Source organism: Poecilia reticulata, linkage group LG15, assembly GCF_000633615.1.
Source record: "Poecilia reticulata strain Guanapo linkage group LG15, Guppy_female_1.0+MT, whole genome shotgun sequence".
Classification (NCBI taxonomy): domain Eukaryota; kingdom Metazoa; phylum Chordata; class Actinopteri; order Cyprinodontiformes; family Poeciliidae; genus Poecilia; species Poecilia reticulata.
Genome location: NC_024345.1, coordinates 23,041,956 through 23,064,038, shown reverse-complemented (window position 1 = coordinate 23,064,038; position 22,083 = coordinate 23,041,956). Strand labels below are relative to the sequence as shown.

Sequence of the window (22,083 nt, the reverse complement as noted above, 5' to 3'; positions counted from 1 at the left end):
TTTCAACAAGATCTAGAGGCTTGTTTAAAGTAAATAATTCCTTGATATTGGTGAAACAGTGCTGGTTCTATTGGCAGAGCCCAGCCCGTTACCTAGCAACCCGGTTCTAGTTCCGCTGGCAGATTGTTTCACTTTTAACATGAGAAAAATGTTGTGGAAAAAATCCGACATTCCTCATCAATATTTACTTAAAACAAGATCCTGTTTATTGTTTAAAAGTTACTCACAAGTTTATTTTTTTCTTATTTTAACCAAGACAAAAAAAATACTTGGTAAGATTTTCTGTTTCTGCAAAAAGAAATGTTCAGATATCTGGGGGCCGGAATATATTCCATCGTTCACCTGTTGAGATTTTTAATTAGCAAATTTCCTCTACTACATAAATTACTTTCCATTGGTCTTAATTTTATAAAATCCCAGTAAAACACCATCAAATTTTCAGCGATCTGATGTGTGAATCCTTCAGCAGGGTGCAACACGGCTTGCAGTGCATTGTGCAAAACATGGCCAGAATCAAAATAAAAACAAAAACCTGCAGACATGATACTGAAAAAGTGTTTTGCATGCAGTAGCCTGACTAGAACATGCAGTTAGGGGCGACCCCTGACCTCCAAACGTCGGCCATCGTTGCCTGAGACAACTCGTCGTCCTGAAACGCCGGCTGCTTCTGAATTCCTCGCTGGGAAAATAAAATAAAGTACTTAAGGTATCTGTTCATACCATGGGGTTTAGCAGCAAAGCTCCCGCAGCAGTTACATTTACATTACACAAAAAAAAAATTATGTTATTATAAAAATAAAGACCTAGATATTGAACGCAAACTAATCTGATTGTGAGGTATTAACATTTACAGAGAATATATCAGTTGTCTTCAGAGCTGGTAATTGTTGCTACATCTGATGCCGCCTATCTTCTGCATTTATTCAATTAGCCTTTGGTAGTTTTTTTATTTATTTATTCTTCTTTATGATTTTAACGAGGGGCAACGTAACTACAGCTGTTTCAAAGTAAGTGCATGCTCCTGTTGCATAAAATTTAAACCATCTATTTAACGTCTAGATAAGTACGAAAAAAATAGAGCTATGTGTATTTTTAAATACGTGAGCGGTCCCGAGGGGGGACATACCGAACCATCCCGTGTGTGTGTGTGTGTGTGTACGTGTGTGTGGGTGTTTTATAGTGAGACTTTGTGCCAAAGTGCAAATTGTAAGCCGGTGGAGTTTTTCCTCCCCACAAAGCTTTGACAACGAGTTCAGAACCGAGAATCTGATCCGTTTCGCATTTTTTTCCATGTCGGGTGAAGCCGGCGGGAGCTGTTGCCATTTCTTCTTCTTCATCTGGGTGGAGGATAGTGCAGATCCGTGACCCCCCCCGCTGACCCCGCCGCCCTCAGCTCCAGCGGAAGGAGACGTGTCGAGGGCGGTCGCCGCCCTCCTTCACCAGCGGCTTGTGGAACTCGCGGCCGGCCCGGGAGTGGATGCTGGCCCAGCAGAACTCGCAGTAGTACTGCAGGCAGGTGACGTTGGCACAGAAGAACGGGGCGAACTTGCCGCCGCAGCGCGCGCCCTGGCACTCGTCGCACATCTGGTCGTCCAGAACGTACGGCTTCACCTCCACCTGTAGGGGGAGACGCAGAGAGGTCGTCAAGAGTTCAACAAGTCCTGACAAAAATCAACAAAAAAATACAAATTATGGTCACAAAATTACTGCAAAAATACAAAATATTATCAAGTAATTTTGGCCCAGTTTCTATCTGACTACATTTGAAATCAGAGAAAAATAACTTGTAAGTAACTTTTCAGCAAGATATAAGAGCTTCTTTTGTTTCTAACATGATAGCAGGATAAAATTATTCACATGAACAAGGAAGAGACACATTTTCAATCAATTATAAGGAATTACTGATTTAAAACAAGTTCCTATCTCTTGCTGAAAAGCTGCTTTTCAGTTACTTTTGTCTTATTTCAAGTGAACCAATTTATCTGCAATAGAATCCAGACCAAAAACACATGATCAGATGTCGTGTTTTGGCAGTTTTCTCTCCTAATTGCTGTTATTGTGCAAGACTTGTGTTCATAATAAAGCCCTTGCCGCCCCCAACTGAAGATAAACGACGTTAGCTGAGGTGGGCTGGACCCGGCTGGACCGGGCCGGCCCGCCCTCCTGGCTGACGCCCAGTCTGTCTCGGTCTCAATCGGCCGGTGCGACTAAAATAAGCGAGCTGCGGCGCGGCTGGATATTCACGTATGGGGAACTACTATAATTAAACCGGCTCTATGTGTCTGCAACCTGAAACATCTGTCGAGACGCAGAGTGATTACACAGCCGGGCCGGGCCGGGCCGGGCCTTCCGGTTCTGTAGGCTGCAGAGAAGCTTCTGGCAGAGCAGGAAATAATATACTCAAGTAACAGAGTATTTGGTAAAAAATCTACTCAAGTACTGAGTAACTGATCAAATAATCAGTCAGACATCATCAGATATATGACCACAAAATATAAAGTAGAAATTTTGATATTTTAAAATTACAATAATTCATATAACAAAAAGTAACAAAATCAGGCAAAAAATATTTTTTTCCAAATCAGTTTCTCACTAAAAAACATAAAACTTTAACAAAAGCTGCAGGTGTGATAGAAATACTTCTTAATCAGTACTGCATAGTAACTAGTTAAGCACATTTTTTTCAAAAAAGTTACTCAAGTAACTGAGTAAATGTAACTAGTTGCAGCTCTATTCTGGCAGCGGTAACGTCTCTCTCTCTCTCTCTCTCTCTGGTGAACTCGCTCACCCTTTTGTCGATGTCGTTGTGCTGCAGCTGGACAAAGCGGGCGCTGATGGCGGCGATGTAGCTCTGCTGGTTGGAGAACGCCACGCGCCCGGCTCCCTTCGGATATTTCAGCTCCGGGTCCGTGTCGATGCCGGCGTAGCAAACGCCTCCGTACAGCCGGTCCATGATCATCGCCAGCTCCACTGGAAGACGAGAGAAAAACACGGAGCCAAAAATAAGACTGGGTTTCTTCTACAATACACTGCAAAAATACAAAATACTAAAAATCTGAATTATAGGGGGAAAAATTAACATATCCAAATACTTTTAGAGCTTCAGCCAAAACATGCAAGTGTACACTGTAAAAACAAAAATCTGACAAAATATTTTTGGTCTAGTTCAGTGTTTCTCAACCCTGGTCCTCACCACCCCCCTGCTCTGCATGTTTTAGATGTGCCTTATTCCAGAACAGCTGATTCAAATGATTGCATGACCATCAAGTGGTGCAGAAGCCTGGTAATCACCCAGAGATACAATTCAGGTATGTGGCAGAAGGGAAACACCTAAGACATGCAGGACAGGGGGGCGGTGAGGACCAGGGTTGAGAAACACTGATCTAGTTTAAAGTGCAAATATCTTATTAAATTTAAAATGAGAGAAATCAAACTTCCAAGTAACTTTCCAGCAAAATACAGGAGCTTTTCTAAGTCAATATTTCCTTAATATTGATTGAAAAAAAAAATTCTACCAGAGTATTTCACTTACAACATGGCAAAAATTTGTTTTTTTAAGTGAAAAAAATCAACCATTCCTTATTTTAAGTTTTTATTTTTCATGTAGGAGTCATTATAAAATTACTACGTTGCTGCTTCATTCTTGTATTATTTTGACTTTATTTTCATAATATTCTGGGTTGATCCTCACATTCTGGCTTATATCTCATGATATTAAACTTTATTCTGATATTATCAAGAGTTTGGTTTTACATATTTGTTAAAACTCTCCATGTCGTGACAGTTTAATATGAAACAGACCTGACCAAAATCAACCAATCAGAGCCAGGAGGCGGGGCTTATCACTGCCAATCAACCTCAGATCCTGGACTTGGTAAATGTGGTAATGGCGGAGAAACCACTTAATGTTGCAGGAAAATAGTTTATCTGCCGTCATCAGTAGGCTAACTAGCCTTGGCATTTATGACAGGGCCTTGGGTGATGATTGACAGCGCTAAGACCCGCCTTCTGGCTCCGATTGGTTGTTTCTAGTTAGCACTCTCATATTAAACTGTCACAATATGGTGACAGTTTCAGCAAAAACTATTTAGTAAAATTTAGGCAATGCAGCTTTAATGATTAAGAGGGGAAAAAAAACATCCAGTTTTATTTTTAGTAGTTGACCGATTTCCTCTTTCTAAAATTCAACAAAAATTTTCCACCCTGTCCCCCACTAACAGCAGCAGCAGCAGCAGTTTCAACCTGCTGGGGGTAATTATCTGGGGGTCAGATTGCAGACAAGCTAGCGATGCTAATCCCGCTAAGAGAAAGGCTCAACCTTCCATTAGCTCATGAATTCCTAACGCGTTGACCTCTGGGTCGCCCTCCTGGGAACCCAAGACGAGGATTGCTTTCTCACCGGGAGACGCTTCATTACCGCCTCCAGCTGCGGTTCACCTTATGAAGCGCATTTGGAGGCTTTAAGGGGCAGAAGCTGCAGGATTCATAACGGAGGGCTACCTGCACGCAGGGGCCGGGGAACCCCCCCAACAAAGATGGTTTTGCGCGGATCCAGAGGCTGGGAGCCGTCCATGACGAAGTCGCTGTCGCTCAGGTTCCAGGGACGGATCTGGACCTGCAGAAAAACAAGAAAAATAAATAAACAAAATGGAAAACATTTGAGCTAAAACTGAAATATGGGCGAGGAAAGCGCTACAGAGTTAGCATGAAGCTGTGTGATACGGAGAAAATGGGCAGGAAGTGAATATTTAATCTGTTCTGTAATCAGCCTCAGGTTATCATCAGTACACTGCAAAAACACAAAATCTTACCAAATATTTATCGTTTTCTTTCTAGTACAAATTTCTTAGTACGCTTGAAACTAGAAATCAGACCAGGGGTGACCAAAGTGTGGCCTGGGGGCCATTTGTGGCCCTTGAAATAATTTTGTTTGGCCCTGGATCACAAGAATGTCAGAAAACAATTGATGCCCAAAAAAATGTGAAAATTGTCTCTTTTTCTTAATAAGGCAACAGTTTGAAGCCCTGTTTACTTTTTAAATAATATATAGATTTCATAAAGTTATAGTTTATTGTTGAGCAGGTGAATAAAAAACAAAAGAAAAATCACAGTAAACTAATTTTTGCATTTTTGATTTAATAAATGTTGTGAACCACCAGTAGTTTAAATTTGTAAGTTTTGATCCCCAATTCAAAAACTCAACACCAGTAAATTAGACAAAACTAATTTAACCGTTCAGTTTAAGTCAACAATTCCTTAAAATTGGTGAAAAATATTTGTTTCCCAGGCAGATTATTTCACTAACAACTTGGAAAAAAAATGTCTTGTTGCAGGTGAAATAATCTGCCAGAGGAACCAGTGACAGGTGACCAGTAACACTCACTGGTTTGTCCTTGATGGTGGGACTGGACACACACAGGTAGAGCTTCCCGTCCTCCTCAATGCAGGCGTCGATCAGCGCCTGGACTGAAGCCTCTTCCTGGAAAAGCAGGAAGGCGTAACCTGGAAAAAGAAATGATTTTCAGGAAATATGACCTCCAGAGGAAATAAAAATGATCACATGTTCAAATAATTTAACAGTTTCAGAGAATAAATGCAGGCAAAACATGAAGTCTAGTTTCTAGAGCAAATGCACTTGAAATAAGACAAAACTAATTTAGAAGTAACTGAGTTTAAGTAAAAAATTTTCTTAATATTGATGTAAAAGTTTAGATCCACTGGCAGATTATTTCACTTTTAACATTGGAAAAATGTCTTGTTATAAAATAAATAATCTGCCATTCCTTATTTTAAATTAGTATTTTTCCTGTAGGAGCTATAATAAAATTACTACTTATTTCTGCTAATATTACAGCTTTACTCTGACATTATTTTGACTGAATACGACTTTTCTCCTATTATTACAACTTTATTCTCATAATATCGAGACTTTTTGTTGTGCACCTTTATTCTCGTATTATTACAACTTATTCTGATAATATGCCTTGTTGTACGATTTTATTCTTGAAGAATTATGACTTTATTCTCACAAGATTAGGGACTTTATTCTTATATTCTCGTAATATTATGAATATTTTCTTGCATTACAACTTTATACTCATTACTTTTTGTAGCACAAATTTATTCTTGTAATATTACAACTTTTTTCTTGTGTTATTACAACTTTATACTAGAAATATTATGACTATTCTCATAATAATGTGACTTTTATGACTATTCTCATGTTATTAGGACTTTATTCTCGTATTACTACGACTTAATTCGTGTAATAACAACTTTCTCCTGGTATTATTACAACAGTCTGATAACATAACTTTATTCTCATTATTTTGACTCGGTGTAAAGTACTAGTACATTTTTCATCCATCTTAAGGAATTATTGGCTGTAAATAAACTCCCATATTATGCTGAAAAGTTACTTTTTAGTTAGTTTCATCTTATTTCATGTGTTGTAAGACATTTTCACTCCGCCATGTTTTGTGTTTTGCTCCTCAGGGGAACCGTTCAATATTTAGCCGTCTGAGTGACGGGTTTGGTGCAGGAAGGAGAAAAGAGAAACTTTCTCAGAGCTGCTGCATCATTTAATGTCGAGAGCAGAGACTTCCTTCAAGGTCAGAGCGACAGAAAACCGATTCAACATCCATCTAACGAATTAGAGGCACCAAAGAAAAGACAGGAAAATCCAGCCGAGATGTAAACATCAGTGGAAATGGATAAAAACTAAACGTTTATATCTTCCACTTCTTTCATTCACAATGTCATTTTGTTTCTCTTCATTAAAATTGGTAAGTTACCATCTAATCTCCTCCTGACCCATGTTGAGTTTATAGTCTATTTTCTCAATTTCATCCTAATCCAGAAGTAGAAAACTGAAACATTTTTACATCGTCAGCAGAATTTGTACTTTATCCACAATAAAATTCAAGCAAGTTTTCACATTTTTCCATCAAAAACAATACAAATTAACTAAAAACAGTTTAAGTTCACAATTACATGATACTATTAATTAACGTTTTGTGTTTCTATTCTACATTCAACAGTAGGAATAAAGCAAACTACATTAAAACAACAATTAAGTAATCGATTAATAGTCAACTGGAGTATAGAGACTCAAAAAAAGGGAGTTTGCTGAAAGAGCAACACCATCAGAGCAGGAATTAAACCAAAACTGTGCAAAAAATAAACAAATGTATTTAAGATAAGAAATAAAAAATAAACAAAATGTGTTTTAGCCAAATCTATTTTTAGGCACTTTTTACTGACCGATTATTAATTAGTTTATCCAAAAATAGTCAGCAGATGTATTTCTAAATACATAAAATAAAAAAATACTGATGATTAACCGATTAATTATCAAGATAAATGATAAAAATAATCGGTAGTCGTGGTTGTGAAAATAATCTGGTTTCTACTGTAAAAGCTTCACAAATTTAGGCTTTTAATCAAACGTTACATTGAATTTTATTACAAAACTGCAGTTAGAATATCAAGCACTTTCCAAACCTTGAAAAAAATAATAATTTTAAGGACTGAAGCACTTAAATGATCCCTGAAGCTGATCTAGTTAAAGAGCAGCAGCTGTTGGTGCGTCAGCCGTTCACTCCCGCTGGCGTTTATGTGTCAGGGGAATAAGAGGCGACCTGATTGGCTGATTAGGATCAGAAACATCCCGGCGCAGCGCGCGCTGCCGGGCGGCCAGAGGACGCAGCGCCAGGACACATACACTTATACACACACACACACACACACACACACACACACACACACACTCACGATGTGCAAAAATGGAGGAGTAAAAAAATGATGCTGTCTTTTTTTAATCATTTATTTTTGATTTCATTCCTTCCTGAGTGGAGCTGCTAACGTTGAGACGAACAGAGAAAAGGAGGCGAGAAACAGAAATGGCTGACTCAGCAGAGAGCGAGAAAAAAGAAGTGAGGCGAGAAAAGAAAACATTCAGATTCAGAAAGAAAGGAAGGAAATACAAAAAGAAAAGGGAGGAAGGAAGGAAGAAAGGAGGATAGGAAAGAATGAAAGAAGACAGGAAGGAAGGACAAAAGGACACGAGAAGGATGGAAGAAATGAAGGACAGATCTGAATAAAAAGGAAGGAAGGAAGCATGAACACACGAAGGAGTAAAGGAAGGATGACAGAAAGAAAGGAAGTGGAGAAAAAGAAGAAAGAGGAAATTAGATTTCTACATCTGACAGAATCTGAAAATCTGACATTTAACTGAATTATTTCTGTACATATCCAGAACTTTAAGGACAATCCTCAGTTCTATTAAACGTTTACAATAATCCAAAAGGATCTAATTAATTAAAACCATTATTTACACAGCGGGGACAAAACACAAATCGCTACCAGCTGCTAATTGGGTTCACACACCGGAAAGCTGCCTCATCATCAGCTGGCTGACGCTTATGTAAGGACGGGATGTCATTCGGATAAATCTGAGGTTTAGGACGACATCATCGCCCCTCAGAGAGAGAGAGAGAGAGAGAGAGAGGGGAAAAACCTAAACGGGGTAAAAATAAGGCATGAAAAGGCAGAGCTAGCCAGCAGCTCTTCCAGTCTGAGAGAGAACAACATGTTCTGTGACCCGGAGGGGGAGGGAGGAGGAGAGGCAGATGGAAAAGAGAGTAAAACAGGAAAGGAAAGGTGGGAAGAGAATGAATGAGGCTTTACAAGCCGAACGTTCAGAAATAGGCTCTGGAGAGCAGGAGCCTTTCAGGAAGTGGAGAAAAGACGCTGAAGGTGAAACAAACCCCCGATTTCAACTGAACCAACCCACCGACTGAAACTAGGCCGCTTCAGCGAGAGACAATATTTGCACTTTTCTCGGCTTAGAAACGGGAGTTGGTGCGCAAAAATTCCCATTTTTAACAGTTTTGTGCTTCATTTGGGTCTCGACTGCTTCGACCAACAGATCAAGAGCTTTAAAAGAAGAAACAACTAAACGTTTCTGGGGATAAGTTCATGTTTTTAGGTGTCTGGAAAGTTTCAAAAACATTCAGAATGTAACGTCACAAATCTGCAGGCTCTGCCCCTCACCTAGCAACCCCCAGTCCGTTACCTAGCAACCCAAGTGGAGCTGCAGCACGTTTGGTCAGCTGGATTTAAAGCTGCTAGGAAAGACATTCTTGTTGGTTGTGCAGAATTCTCCACTTCTGCTTTTCAAAGATGTACGGTTGCATAATTGCGCATTGGTTTGCAGCCATTTTTATGTGCGAGTGTAAATGTTGAGTTGGGCATCATGGCAGCTACAACTGCCAAAAAAACAGCTCATTCTGAAAGGAGCTCAAAACTGGCAGAAGTGAGTAGACTGTCTAATTGTGGATTACATTATGTTGCACAAAATAATTCTAAGATATCGAGATTTCAACCATTCATCTTTGAAAAGCAGAAGTGAAGCCTCCTGCACAACCAACAAGGAGCAGGTGGTTTCTGGATATCTTCTCCAGCAGCCATTGTACAGCACGTACAGCGGTAAAACCAGCTGACCAAACGTGCTGGAGCTCCACTTGAGTTGCTAGGTAACGGGTTAGGCTTGGCCGGTGTTGCTAGGTAACGGTGCTGTGCCCCCAGAGTGTGTGGGGGTTTTTGAACTGGCTCATTTTCCAGTCACCAAAAGATATGAACTTATTGGCTGAATGTTTTTTCAAGCGCTTAAAATCATCATTTGAATGTATTTTCTATTTGTTTTGGGTATTTCTCCAAGATGCAATGGCTTTGTTTGATTATCTGAAACTTCAGAAGGAACAGATCAGTAATGGTATGTGTGGACGGGGGTTCTTTACAGCAGCTTGTTAATGTGTAGTAAACATTAGCGTTTCTCCAAATCGATGTGACTCACTTCATCATCTTTAATCTGAGCTGATATTCAGTCCGGACGCCGCTGAGGATGTGTCTGCCTCCGTCAGCCTGGCGCAGTGCGGAGGCTTACGCCACGGGAGGAGAGCGAACAGCTGCAGTGGCTCGTGCCTGCGATTTAGAAAGCTTTCCTCCTGAGCTCTCAGCACCGCCTGCTAAGTAAGGCGATGTGTACACCATGAAAGAGCAACGAGCTGGACGGATACCTTCCTGATTCATGGGGAGGCGACATATTGCCACATTACCAGAAGATGTCACTCTCTGCAGACACTTCGTTAGTCTTGATGTGTTCAGAAGTAACTTAATGTTCATTATTTAACGGTTTCTTTCCATGTTGCAGCAATAACAGAGCAACAGTAATGAATTTTACCAACAAAAACTTTGCGTGCGATTACACCAAAGTGGGTGGAGCCAAGAGAGACTGAGGGAATGAGTGAAGAATTATTAAATTTACATGAAATGTACAATTGAAATAAATCACTAAAATCTCTAAACTAATATAAGATTCAGACTCTAAATGAGTGAATTCGAACTCCACTTCCAGGCAGATAGGTCACGCACCCCTGTTGGCGTTAAATTAAATCTTTTGTTCATTTTTATTTTTTAGATGAAGTGTTTCTGAATGAAGTTTAGTTAGATTATTCTGCTGCTCCCCTGCTACTCCACATGGCTCAGTCGGTGCAAACGACACCCAAGTCACCAAGGGGTCAGTCACTTAGCAGAGCGCAAACATCTTTCCACTGGCACATCAAAGCGCGAGATCGAAATCCAAGTCTTCCCGTTACCTCATCAAGTGAAAGTTATGTTGACTTTGCGGAAATCTAATCCAAAGATGACCAGATACGGCGACTGACCGAGTCATGCTGCTGGCCTCTCCGGCTTAAATGGTGACATTTAAGTCCAGGGTTATCTCAGCAGCTGAGACGTGTCTGCGGATTGGTTCCCAACGAGCACAAGGCCCGCAGAAAGCGCCCAACCTCCAGAAATAACGCCACCTGAACAACACGCTTCTACATGCTATGGTTTTTTAAAGGGGACCCGTTAAGTTAAAATTTACATTTTCCACGTTTCTGTACTTCTATTTGCGCCTCTAATGATTCCTAAAAAGAAAAAAAAAGCACCACCCCCCAGCCCTTTTTTTGGTGCCCGGAAAGTGAGTCGTTTCAAAAACCTTCCGAATGTAAAGTTACAAATCAGCCCAGCCGGTTACCTAGCAACTCCAGTGGAATTCCGCCCGTTACCTAGCAACCCAAGCAGATTTGGTCAGCTGGTTTTGCCGCTGTATAATGGCTTCTGGAAAAGTGTTTTGTTATTGACTTAACATCCAGAAACAGCTTGCTGCATTCTTGTTGGTTGCGTAGGAGGCTCTACTTCTGCTTTTCAAAGATGTATGGCTGTATATTTGTGCAGAAAATGTGACGAACATGTTTTGAATAGCCCATAGACTTATTCTAACCTTTAAGTTTCACTTTACTGGAGACAGAATAACCTTGAAGAAAGAGAGAGAGAGAGAGAGAGAGAGAGAGAGAGAGAGGGTGAGAAAAACCTCAAAGGCTTAGAGAAACTGGAAAGTACTTGAGGATAAAGCAGAGAAATCAAGCATTGCTAATCATCTCAATTTGAAGCAGTCACTCAGAGTGTAATCCCAACACAACAGGGGAAAAGATAAATCAAAGCCTGGGTAATGGAGGAAGATTTAGCACTGAAACTGGGGCACTTCTCTCTATTCAGATAGATATAACAGTACACAGAAGAGACCTCTGCGCTGAATGACTCATGGTGTGATAAAAACTAAATTATAAAACGCTGATCATGACCATCTGCAGGCAAAGGACACTGCAGTCGTAACCTTTTCCAGGTACGGTTATTGCTGTGTGACGCAAGCGTTTTTCGGGAGTTTACAGCTTCCACAGTTCAAACGACGCTGTACACACAACGAGACCTTCCACCCTCCTCCTCCTTTTGCCCCAAGTCACAGACCAGAATAGCTCCCTCACATCTGAAGCTCATCGCCAACAATAGCAATGAGTGTTTGGATGATGGGAGGCAGTTTGAGCGACAGCGGCACGACGGCGACAGACTCTCACTTGTACTTTAAAGGAATCGGTTTTGAGCATCAGTGGCTACAGCTCGGCTTCAGTGGCTTTCCAATGTCTTTCCGTCTGATGGGTTTTTAACTTTATGAACTCACTGCTTTACAGAAAGTATTCCCAATCTGGTTATTCTGTTTCACTGTCTCTTTTCCACATTGAGTCATTAGCTCTGTTTCCATTACAAATTTTTGTTTATATTCTGCCAACATCAGGGGGAAAAAACCCACAATTTCACAATTGCAGTGTTTCCATTAAAAATTAAATGAAATTACAATCACATGTGAATAAGCTTGTTCACGGTAGCGATGGATGTCGCAGTCGCATGAGATGAATTCATAATTCAGCCATCAGAGGAGCCGTTGGCGTCTTATTCAGGCGTTTGAGCGATAAACGTTATATTTGGGAGCGACGACATGTGCGACATTTTGGGGAAACTACAGAAGAGCTTCAGATTCAACACGTTCAAATGACAACTTTCTATGAACTATGAGACGCTGTGAGCTGCAGGTGGTCCAACAAAAAATAAAAAAAAACAAAGACAAACCGTCATCCTCCGACCACTTCCTGTCATCTTGTTTGTCGTTTCTGCCAGCAGTAACAACTGGTTGTTGATCGAGTGACTCATGATGCGATGTTTTTTTCCAGTTCTGCAAAATAAATCTATTTCAAAACCACCTCAACCTAGCGTAAAAATGTCTTACAGAAAAACAAGTTTTTTGGAAATTGAGTTGTTCCCATTAAGCAAATTTCATAGAGAGTACGCCTGGTCCAACGCCACTTTGTCTCTGTTCTGGATTGAGACACTGATGAAGCTAGTGGCAATTTTTCCAGATAAACTTCTAATGCTAATTTATGTGGCTGTTTGATAAACTTCTTTAGGTAGCTAAATGTTTCTGTTCATGCTCTTATTTTGAAGTGGTTCAAAATTACGCAGCGGTTCTGTTTCCTGCTCTCATGTTTTCTATTGGTTTTGATGCATTGTGGGTATCAACATGGTTAAATTGAGGACGTTAGCAATTTAGCATTAGCTTTTGCTAAATGCTACATTGGTTTAGCGGAACAAATATTTATGATTAGCGCTTTAGCACAGCTATTCGTTTAGTTAGCGGCCATGAATTCTGCTGTACATATAATGCAGGATGAATCAAACATGTTGGTGCTACATTAATAAACTAAACGGCTCATTATCTGCTTGGTTTGGAGTCACGGCCTTGACCTGCAAACGAAATGAAACTCAATGTTTACTCTCATTTTAAGTTTCATCTGGCTCTCCACCTGCTGCTGTATTTTTAAGAGCTACTTGTTGCTCCAACCAGCAGCTAAATTTGTTGTTGCCTCCAGCAAACAGTAGTCCTCCAACGTTGCTTTTTTTAATGCCGCAGGGCAGCTTGTTGTGTCTGTAAACAGAAGTGATGGATGTCAGGGAACGAGAGAGGCTGGGCAAACAACGCGAGCCTGCAGACATTTTGAGTCAAATAATGAAAGGACTTTAGGTTTCTGAACAGAACGCTGCATTTAAACTTCCTGCAATTATAAAAGAACAATTTTATCTGAACAAAACGACAGAACATTCATCTCAGTTCATGGATCTACATCAGAGCAACACTTTTTATTACGTCTTTTGATCTGTTACTGGAGAGTGAGACAATATTAGCAGAAAGAAGAAGCTGAGGGGAAACAATCCTGCCTTGGCATCAACTTTCTGTCTCCGCCTGACCTTCATCCCAAACACCAAAACAGTCCAGGCCCGGCCCCCGGAGCCCGACCGAGCCACAGTATGAGTCACCGCTGAACAAAAAACACTTTCATAACGGCACAGGCGCACGCTGCTGGCAGTTTAACGAGGAGCAGGGCGGAAAGTGACAGTTATCTTCCATTCGGTCAAGCCTGGATGGATGCGCAACAGGCTCTGGACGCACATTCTGCAGATCCCTGGCAGAGCGAAACGGGTCCCTCCTGTTCGGTTCCTTCCGTTTTCGCTTCTTGTCGCATTTAAATGTTTCAGTCATCTTTTTTTTTTTTGCCTAAATCATCTTTTAGCAAAGAGTGGAGATTGTTTTGTTTTATTTTATGTATTGTTTGTTCCTGTCCTTATGTGAACAAAAGTAATTTCTATCTTAATATGGCAATTTACGGAAGAGGATTACAGCAACACAAAAAAAAAAATCTCAGAATTCAGGGTTGTTGATTTTTTCCAGAAAATTCTGACTTTTTTCCTCAAATCTCTAATTTTTCAAAATTCTCCTTTTTTTCCTGATAATTTATTTTTTCTCAGAATTCCCATGTTTCCCAGAATTCTTTTTTTTTTCTTTCAGAATTCTGACTTTTTCCTCAGAATCATCAGAAATTGTTTAGCATGTTTATGGACCATCAGGCAAATCTAGTCTTAAAATTCAAACCTACCTAACAAATTCGGGACAGTCTTTCAATCTGGATAAAGTTCACATTTATAAATCCTATAAAATTTAGGGACGAAACGTATGTGATCATTTTCATACACTAACAACATAATTGTAGAATGTTTGATTATTTATTTGGATTTACACAGAATTAGAAACTTTTTTTTTATTGGCTGTAATCCTCTTCTATAGAAATTAGCTGTGATTATTCATGTCTTTTGGTTTATTGTCACTAACCACACTGGCTTGATTATCTTAATCAAACAATATTTCTCCATCATAAGGTGGGCAGAAATGCATTAAAATTGATCCATAGGTGGCGCCGTTATTACATCCGTAAACAGGGCGCTGAAGTGTGACGTCTATATTCTTCTTCTGCGCAGCGAAGTTTGATTACAGTTGAGTTTAACCAGTAGTATAAACAACCAAGCAAAAAAATAAATAAAAATCCAGTATTGATAATTAAGACCTGTTGGTCGAACCAAACCTGAGCTCTTTTCGTTGCTTTGACATGTCAAACTGCGTTTTGGACCACCTTGTTATGATGACCCAACCCAGTACTGCACTGACCCATCTGGAAAGGGTTACCAAGCCGTTTCTAAGAGGCTTCAGCAAACCACAACTGGCGCCATTATCCAGTAATGGAGAAAACATGGAACAGTCGTGAACCTTTTAAGGAACGGCAGGCAAAACCAGTAACCCATCACAAAATAACCCAGAACAAAAACTAAAGAACTGCAGGCCTCAGTTAGGATCAGCAATCATGATTCAACAATAGGAAAAAAATCATCAGTGTGAGGCAAAACCACCTCTAACCAAAAAGAACATGAAGTCCCATCTCACAGTTTCCACGACACGTCTTGGTGAAATTTTCCAAGACATAAAGGAGTAAAACTATCAGCAGTTCAGAAGGAGAATGCTACGTTGACAGTCATCACACGTTCAACGGTGCAGCAAACGGAAAAATGAGCTCCAAACACATGAATGATACAAACAAATGCAACAGAAAAACACTGCAAACAAAAACAGAAGTCCTCCAGACCACTAGGGGGAGTCGACCACCAAATCAAATGGGACTCTCGGTCAAGATTTAACGGGACGTACAGGAAGAAAAAGAGCGTTGTACTTCACGTTTTACTTTTTCAAGCATGCAGTGTTTTACTCCCCCTAGTGGTCTGGAGGATTTCTGTTTTCAAGTTTGCAGTTGTTTTTGCTTTTTGTGGAATTTCCACTTATTTTTTGTTCACAGCATTTTCTGTGTCATTTGATTTTCGAATTTGTTTTGGAGTTACGAGTTGGTTTGCTTTGCATTTCTCGCTTGTCAGCTATCGTATCAACACGTACCAAAATAACTGAAATCAAATATTATCTGTCTTTGATGGGTTTTTTAAACGGGAACGGAAAGAATCCGACAGCCATCTGTCATTTTGACAGATTACACACACCCGACGGCTCGGTGCACTCACACATTTTCAACTTTACACAACATTGCGGAGCTCACTAAAATCAATCAACGTAACAAAAATTCCCATCAGAGAGACGATGGCAGGATTATTCTTCCATAAAAGGGAGTGTTTGCTGGATCAGGCAATGTTCACAGAGTCTTGCCAACTTCTGATCATTTGGTGAAATGTTACCTGATTTCAAAACTTCATCACTGCAGAGAAAATCTGAATGAATTCAACTTAATAATGACACGATGTGGATTATCTGCTCTGCTTGTTGAATAATAACTAAACAGAATGAAAATGAAATGTCAGATTTTAAAAATAACTTTTTTACTGTTGCTCAAATTGACGGACAAACAAAGAAGTTCAGCTTAACACGGTGTTTTTCTGATGGTGTTTTTTGCTTCGTTAAGATACAAATCAAACAAAGAAAGTGGCCTAATCAAAGTCGGATCCAACTCTGACTAAGATACGACCTAAAACTGGTCATTCAAGCTCAAAAAAAGAGACATTTTAGTGAGCCAAAATTCCTCCATGGCGACGTAAACGACTGTTGGATCCAATGCTGGACGGCAGTTTAGACAAATCCATTTTTAATTGGCTGTTTCCTTTAGAAAAGCAGCCATTATTTAAGAACAGCTTCTTTTTTATTTTGTCACAACACGGTGAAAACAGATGAAATCAGTTAAGGGGTCAGACATGTTTTCACAGCTCGGCATTTCTCAGTCCCACAGGCGTTGGACGCACTTTGCTCTAAATCCCAAAGCCATGAGCTGCAAGGCTTCTGTCACCTTTCCAAGATGGCTGGCCGGACAAAACGGAGAGCGAGACGCTAAACGGGAAGTTTCAGAAGCAAGAGATGAACACTGCACAGATGAGCGGACCCATCCGCCTCCTTCCTTACATGGCGGCGTCCTCCAGCTGCCATAAGCTCATTCATTCCCCTAAAAGGATGCCGCATTCCCCCCCTCTTGGATTACGAGAGGCGATTCAAAATAATCCCTCTGAGAATAAAATTAAAATAATGGGGAGAGGAAAATCTGGCAGATATTCACAGGCCCTCCAGTATTACTAACTGCCTATGGAATGCCAATTATTTCCAGAGTAAATTCATAACGACACAAACTGCAGCTCCACGCAAAAAGGAGCAGCACAGAAACTTAAAGAGAGAGCACTAATATGACTCCGTATTATTAGAAAAGGAGAAAATTTCAACCAAAACACTCAGAAATGTTTAGATTAATCTCAGGAATTTTCTAGAGAAACTGAAATTTATGATATCCAAAAGTTGAAAAGTTACGACAAAAGGAGAAAAAAAAAAATCTGAAATTCTGAGGTTAGTCTCAGAAACTTTCCATGAAAAATCTTTGAAATTATGAGCTCCAAAAGTTGCTAGAAAAAATTTGAAATTACAATAATCTGAGAAATTTTCTAGAAAAATTGTGGAAATTTCCAAATTTGAAAGGTTGAAAATTTGCTAAAAGAAAATTCAGAAATTTTGAGATTAATTTCACAAATTTTCTAGAAAAAAATTATAAATGTCTGAGTTTGAAAGGTTAAAAATTACTTCAGAAATTTAGAGATTTCACAAATTTTCTAGAAAAAACGTGGACATTTCTGAGTTCAACGGGTCAAAAATCTTCGACTTTGGAAGCTCAGAAAATTTCAGAATGTCAAAAATTTTAAACTTGAAACCATATTTTTTTCTAGAAATCACAACAGAGGAGGAATAAATTTCCTCCTGTTAAGCCCATTTTGGACTTTTTATAAATGTCCTCGCTTTTTCTAGAAAATTTATCAGATTAATCTTAAATTTTCTGAGTCTTTTTGGCGGATATTTACTCTTCTTACTTTTTATATCTACAATGAACCCAATACTCCGTCATAGGAAAAAACAAACACAATCTCAGCGTAAAAGAAAAAAATGATTTCCCAACTCCTCAGGAAACGGATCCTGAATCCAAACTCCAGCTGGATAGTTAAATCCTACAGAAGTGAAACAGAGACCTGCATCGCTGCCCAGCTTGAGCGGAGCAACACGAGTCTCTGCAAGCGATACACCCACAGCGATATTTATTGATACGCATGTCCACGATGAGCGAAAGGCGGGACAGCCTGCTGTTACCTTTAGGCGGGAAGTAGGATTTGCTTTCAGCTTTGTGGGGCCAATCCACCACCAGGTGCCCGTAGCGGCGGAAACTGTTGGTGATTTCCTCTGTGGGGGGAAGAACAAGGAGAAGAAAACGTGAAACGCGATGAGCTTTCTCATACGGCAGTGAAAGCAAGAACTCGATGTGGAGCGAAACGCCACATTGAGAGGGTTGTTTTTCTTTTCCCCCCTCAGTTCTTGAGGCAAGCAGCCGCTGCATTAAACATGAAATGGGCTGAATCGGGCTGCGGAGACGCCACAGAGCACGTAATGCGCCTTTACTCAGTGGAGCATGCGCTTAAAACATATGAAAGTAAACGGGCCTCTTTTAAGTTAAACAGCTCCGGATGGAAGGTGATGAACTGCAAAAGCACAAAATCTCACAAAGTTATTTTAATATAGTTTCTATTGCAAATATCTAAATACACTTGAAATAAGACAAAACTAACTTATAAGTAACTTTTCAGCAAAATATAGAGGCCTGTTTTAAGTAAATAATTCCTAAAGATGGGAGAAAAAGTTCTAGTTCCACTGGCAGATTCTTTCACAATCGTTACCTAGCAACGCCAGACAAGCCTAACCTGTTGCCTAGCAACCCAGTTCTAGTTCCACTCGCAGATTATTTCACTTGTAACAAAACATTTTCACCACATTGTATGCAAGTAATCTGAGAATAGAACGAGTTATTTTTCATCATTTATAAAGAATTATTTACTTAAAATAAACTCCTGTAATTTGCTGAAAAGTTATTTAGCGCCGATTGTACAAATTATGTACCATCATCCATATTGAATATAAAAACAGATTATTGTACCAGGGTCTGTAAGTACAATTGGTAACAACTACAAATTAGAAGTTGATTATTTGACAAAAATTATAAAAATTTTAAAGTGCATAAACCAATTTGAGATGTGGCTCTTATGTAGAAAACTAATGTTGCTGGCATGTGTACACTGCAAAAACACAACATCCTGCCAAGTATTTTCATTTAGTTTTAGTGCAAATCTTCTCAGTACCCTTGAAAAAAGACAAAATAAACCATTTAACAAGATACAGAAGCTTTTTTTTTTTTAGATCAATATTTCTTGAATATTGATAAATTGTACTAGTTACATGTAAAAATGTTTTGTTTTTTTGTATTTTTAACTTGTTTCAGGAGGGTATTTTTTTGCAGTGTAGTGTCAATGTGCCCGCAAATGGAGTTGATAAATGTCAGCGTGACTGTAACAGGCAAAAAGTCAAAACTACAGCGTGTTCTGGGAAGTTTCCAACTGGGAAAAATGAGCAAAATACGCATCAGGGTGAAACTCGCTGCAAAAAAATGAAAATAAAAAGTTAAAAAAAAAAAATTTCCTTTACCTTCGTCTATGTCAGGAGGAAGACCTCCGACGAACACTTTCCTGGAGTAGCGCTCCATCCTCTCGCCGTTCTGACAGCGGGTCGGCGAGTTCAGGCCCGGGGTCAGGGAGGGGTCACCGTGGCCGTCGTCAAGGAAACCATCCTCAAAGGGGAAGAGACAGGAGCGACCTGGGGGGGGGGTGGGGGGGGAGGTGAAAAGAACAGCAGAAAAGATGGAGAGAGAGAGGAGGAAGGAGAGGAGGAGTGGGGAGGTAAAGAGAGCGTGAAGTCAGAGTGTGAAGAGACGGTGAGTTTTTACTGCAGATTCATGCTAAAGCTCATAAACTACAGCTTTATTTCTAATCAGATCGTTGTGCAGCGTTTCTTTCCACAAAAGTAATCGCAAAAACCAGAGGCATGTAAAGAGAAGCTGTGAATGAATAAAAAAGTTTAAAAATATATATAATTCCTGAGCTAATTTCTAAAATGCTAACCCGTTTTATTTAATTTTCTAGCTGAAAGCAATCTTTGGTTGATTTGACTTTTACATTTAGACATTTAGACTTTGTTGTCATCAATTGTACGTTTAAAATGTCTAATTCTGTTTCACATAAGGACTTTTTGTGGAGAGCAACTGAAGCCAGACATTATTTTCTGCAAAGCTGGAATCCCTGCAGGATGGAAATGTTGCGTCACACAGCAGCTTTTCCTCCACAGAAAGCACATCGAGCCACCGACGAGCCGAACTGGAAGATCCCTTAAGATCATTTCTGATTTTCACATTTTTGGAATCAGTTCAAACAAAAAGATTACAAGATTAAGAGTTTAGTTTGTCATTGTTTCTATTTTAAAGCCGACTCAAAGGGAGGAGATTCGCTCCCCCCCCCTCAGCGCCCAACACAAGATTAATTCAGGCAGAACCGATGACCTTTCACCCCCTTCTTGATTAAAGACACAAGATGGAAAACAAAGCGTCAAAATTAGCATGATTCCATTCAACCACAGCACAGATGAAAGCCACATAGTGACACCACAATTAGACACCCCAAAAACAAATCAGCCTCTGCAAAAAACAACAACAACAAAAAAAAAACATGGCCGGCTCGGGAAGCAGAACACGTTACCTCGTCGGCGGCCATAGCTCCGGCCTGCTTGACAGCGCCATGGAGGGGAGAGAGGGAGGGAAAACATACAGAGACATGGGTATCGTTGAACTAAACCAAACTAGCAACATCGCTAAGCTAACAGTGGCGGGCCGCGCCTAAACGTCGGCAACAGGACAAGAGATCATTACAGCCACGGGGAAGAGGATATGGAAGAGGGTTAGTGCCACTAAAAAAAAATTATTTTAAAAAATTCAGATTTTTATCTCAGAATTCTGAGAAATTTCTCTGAAATCCTGTGATATGAAAATCAAAATTATGAGAAAAAAGTCAAAATTTTGAGGAATATATCAAAATTCTGAATTTTTTTTAGAATTCTTTATTTTAAAAAAAAAAAGATAAATTCTGAGAAAAGCGTCAGAATTCTCTGAAATCTTCTGAGATCAAAAGTTAGAATTCTGAGAAAAGTCAAAAAAAAAATTTTTTTCAGTGGCTCTAGTCCTCTTCGGTATCTCACTAACATCAGATATCGGTATCTGTAGTAACAAAAGTGGCTCGGTGCGTCCCTAGTTACAACAGTATCAAACAAATCCTGTACGATCAAAATTTTTAAATTCATTAAAAATGGCAGGATTGGTCCTCCGTAAACCTGCTGCACCTGCCTTGGCAACAGAGGCGCAGCAGCATTATGCACGGCCGCGCAGCGCCGGTGATTGTGATCTGAGTTTAATGAAGCTGCACTAGCTGCACTTCCTGCTAATCTTCTGTGAATATTCACAAATGAGGCCATAAAGAGGCGTGCTGCTGGTCCGGTTAGTCATTACCACCGCTCTGGTGAAATATTAAGAGCTGGTCGACGGGTCGGGCCAGGTGAGAGTGGAAACTTCCCCACGGTGTATGAATGTGGCCGGCTGATAGTAAGGTACAAGCGGAGAGTTTGAACCAAATGTGACCCCATCATGACCTTTAGCAGTCACATGCCAGATGATTTCATTGCTTTGCCTTGACAATATGAATAAAATTTAAAAAAAATATCAACTGTAACTTCAAATTAGTGTTTTGTAGCTCACTCTGGGTATTCAAATTATCAGTTACACTGTAAAAACACAAAATCTTACCAAGTATTTTAAGTCTAGTTTCTACTGCAAATATATAATCATACTTGAAATGAGACAAAACTTAAAACATGTTTTAAGTAAATAATAAAAAATTACTAGTTCAATTGGCAGATAAATTTACTGATAACATGATAATTCCCCATGTAATAAGTGAAATAATCTGCCGGTGGAACTAAAACTGGGTTGCTGGCGTTGCTAGGTAACAATTGTGAAATAAGTGAAGTCAATGGAATAAGTAATTTTTCATCAATATCAAAATATCAAGGAATTATTTACTTAAAATAAGCTTCTACATCCTGCTGATAAGTTACTTTTAAGTTGATACACTTGAATTAAGACAAAACTAAGATATTTCCAATAGAAATGAGACAAAAAGTAATTGGTAAGGTTTTGTGTTTTTGTAGTGTAACGACTTAATCTGAAGTTGATTGATCTTATTGGTCGACTGACGATTAATTAATGTGCACCAACCATAACATAATCTAAACATAACAGAAATGGTTACATTTTGTGTAATAGTTTTAATTTTGCACGTTTTGGGTTTCTACTGCTTCTAAAAACT

The 22,083-nt window shown here is 39.6% G+C and overlaps 1 protein-coding gene across 4 annotated transcripts in view; it reads right to left on the bottom strand.

Moving 5' to 3' along the window:
* Window positions 1–232: 232 nt before the first annotated feature.
* cpeb3 (cytoplasmic polyadenylation element binding protein 3) overlaps window positions 233–22,083 on the bottom strand; it is a 46,030-nt gene continuing 24,179 nt past the window's right edge. For 2 of the 4 annotated variants that reach the window (XM_017309092.1, XM_017309093.1), the window contains 7 exons: window positions 20,425–20,451; window positions 19,322–19,489; window positions 17,939–18,028; window positions 5,384–5,502; window positions 4,501–4,615; window positions 2,789–2,970; window positions 233–1,617 (listed from right to left, as the gene is read on the bottom strand). In XM_017309092.1, coding sequence (XP_017164581.1) covers window positions 1,390–1,617; window positions 2,789–2,970; window positions 4,501–4,615; window positions 5,384–5,502; window positions 17,939–18,028; window positions 19,322–19,489; window positions 20,425–20,451 — 929 coding nt within the window. In that variant the 3' untranslated portion in view covers window positions 233–1,389. The remainder of the gene's footprint in view (window positions 1,618–2,788; window positions 2,971–4,500; window positions 4,616–5,383; window positions 5,503–17,938; window positions 18,029–19,321; window positions 19,490–20,424; window positions 20,452–22,083) is intronic. The other 2 variants (XM_017309094.1, XM_017309095.1) reach the window with 2 other exon arrangements.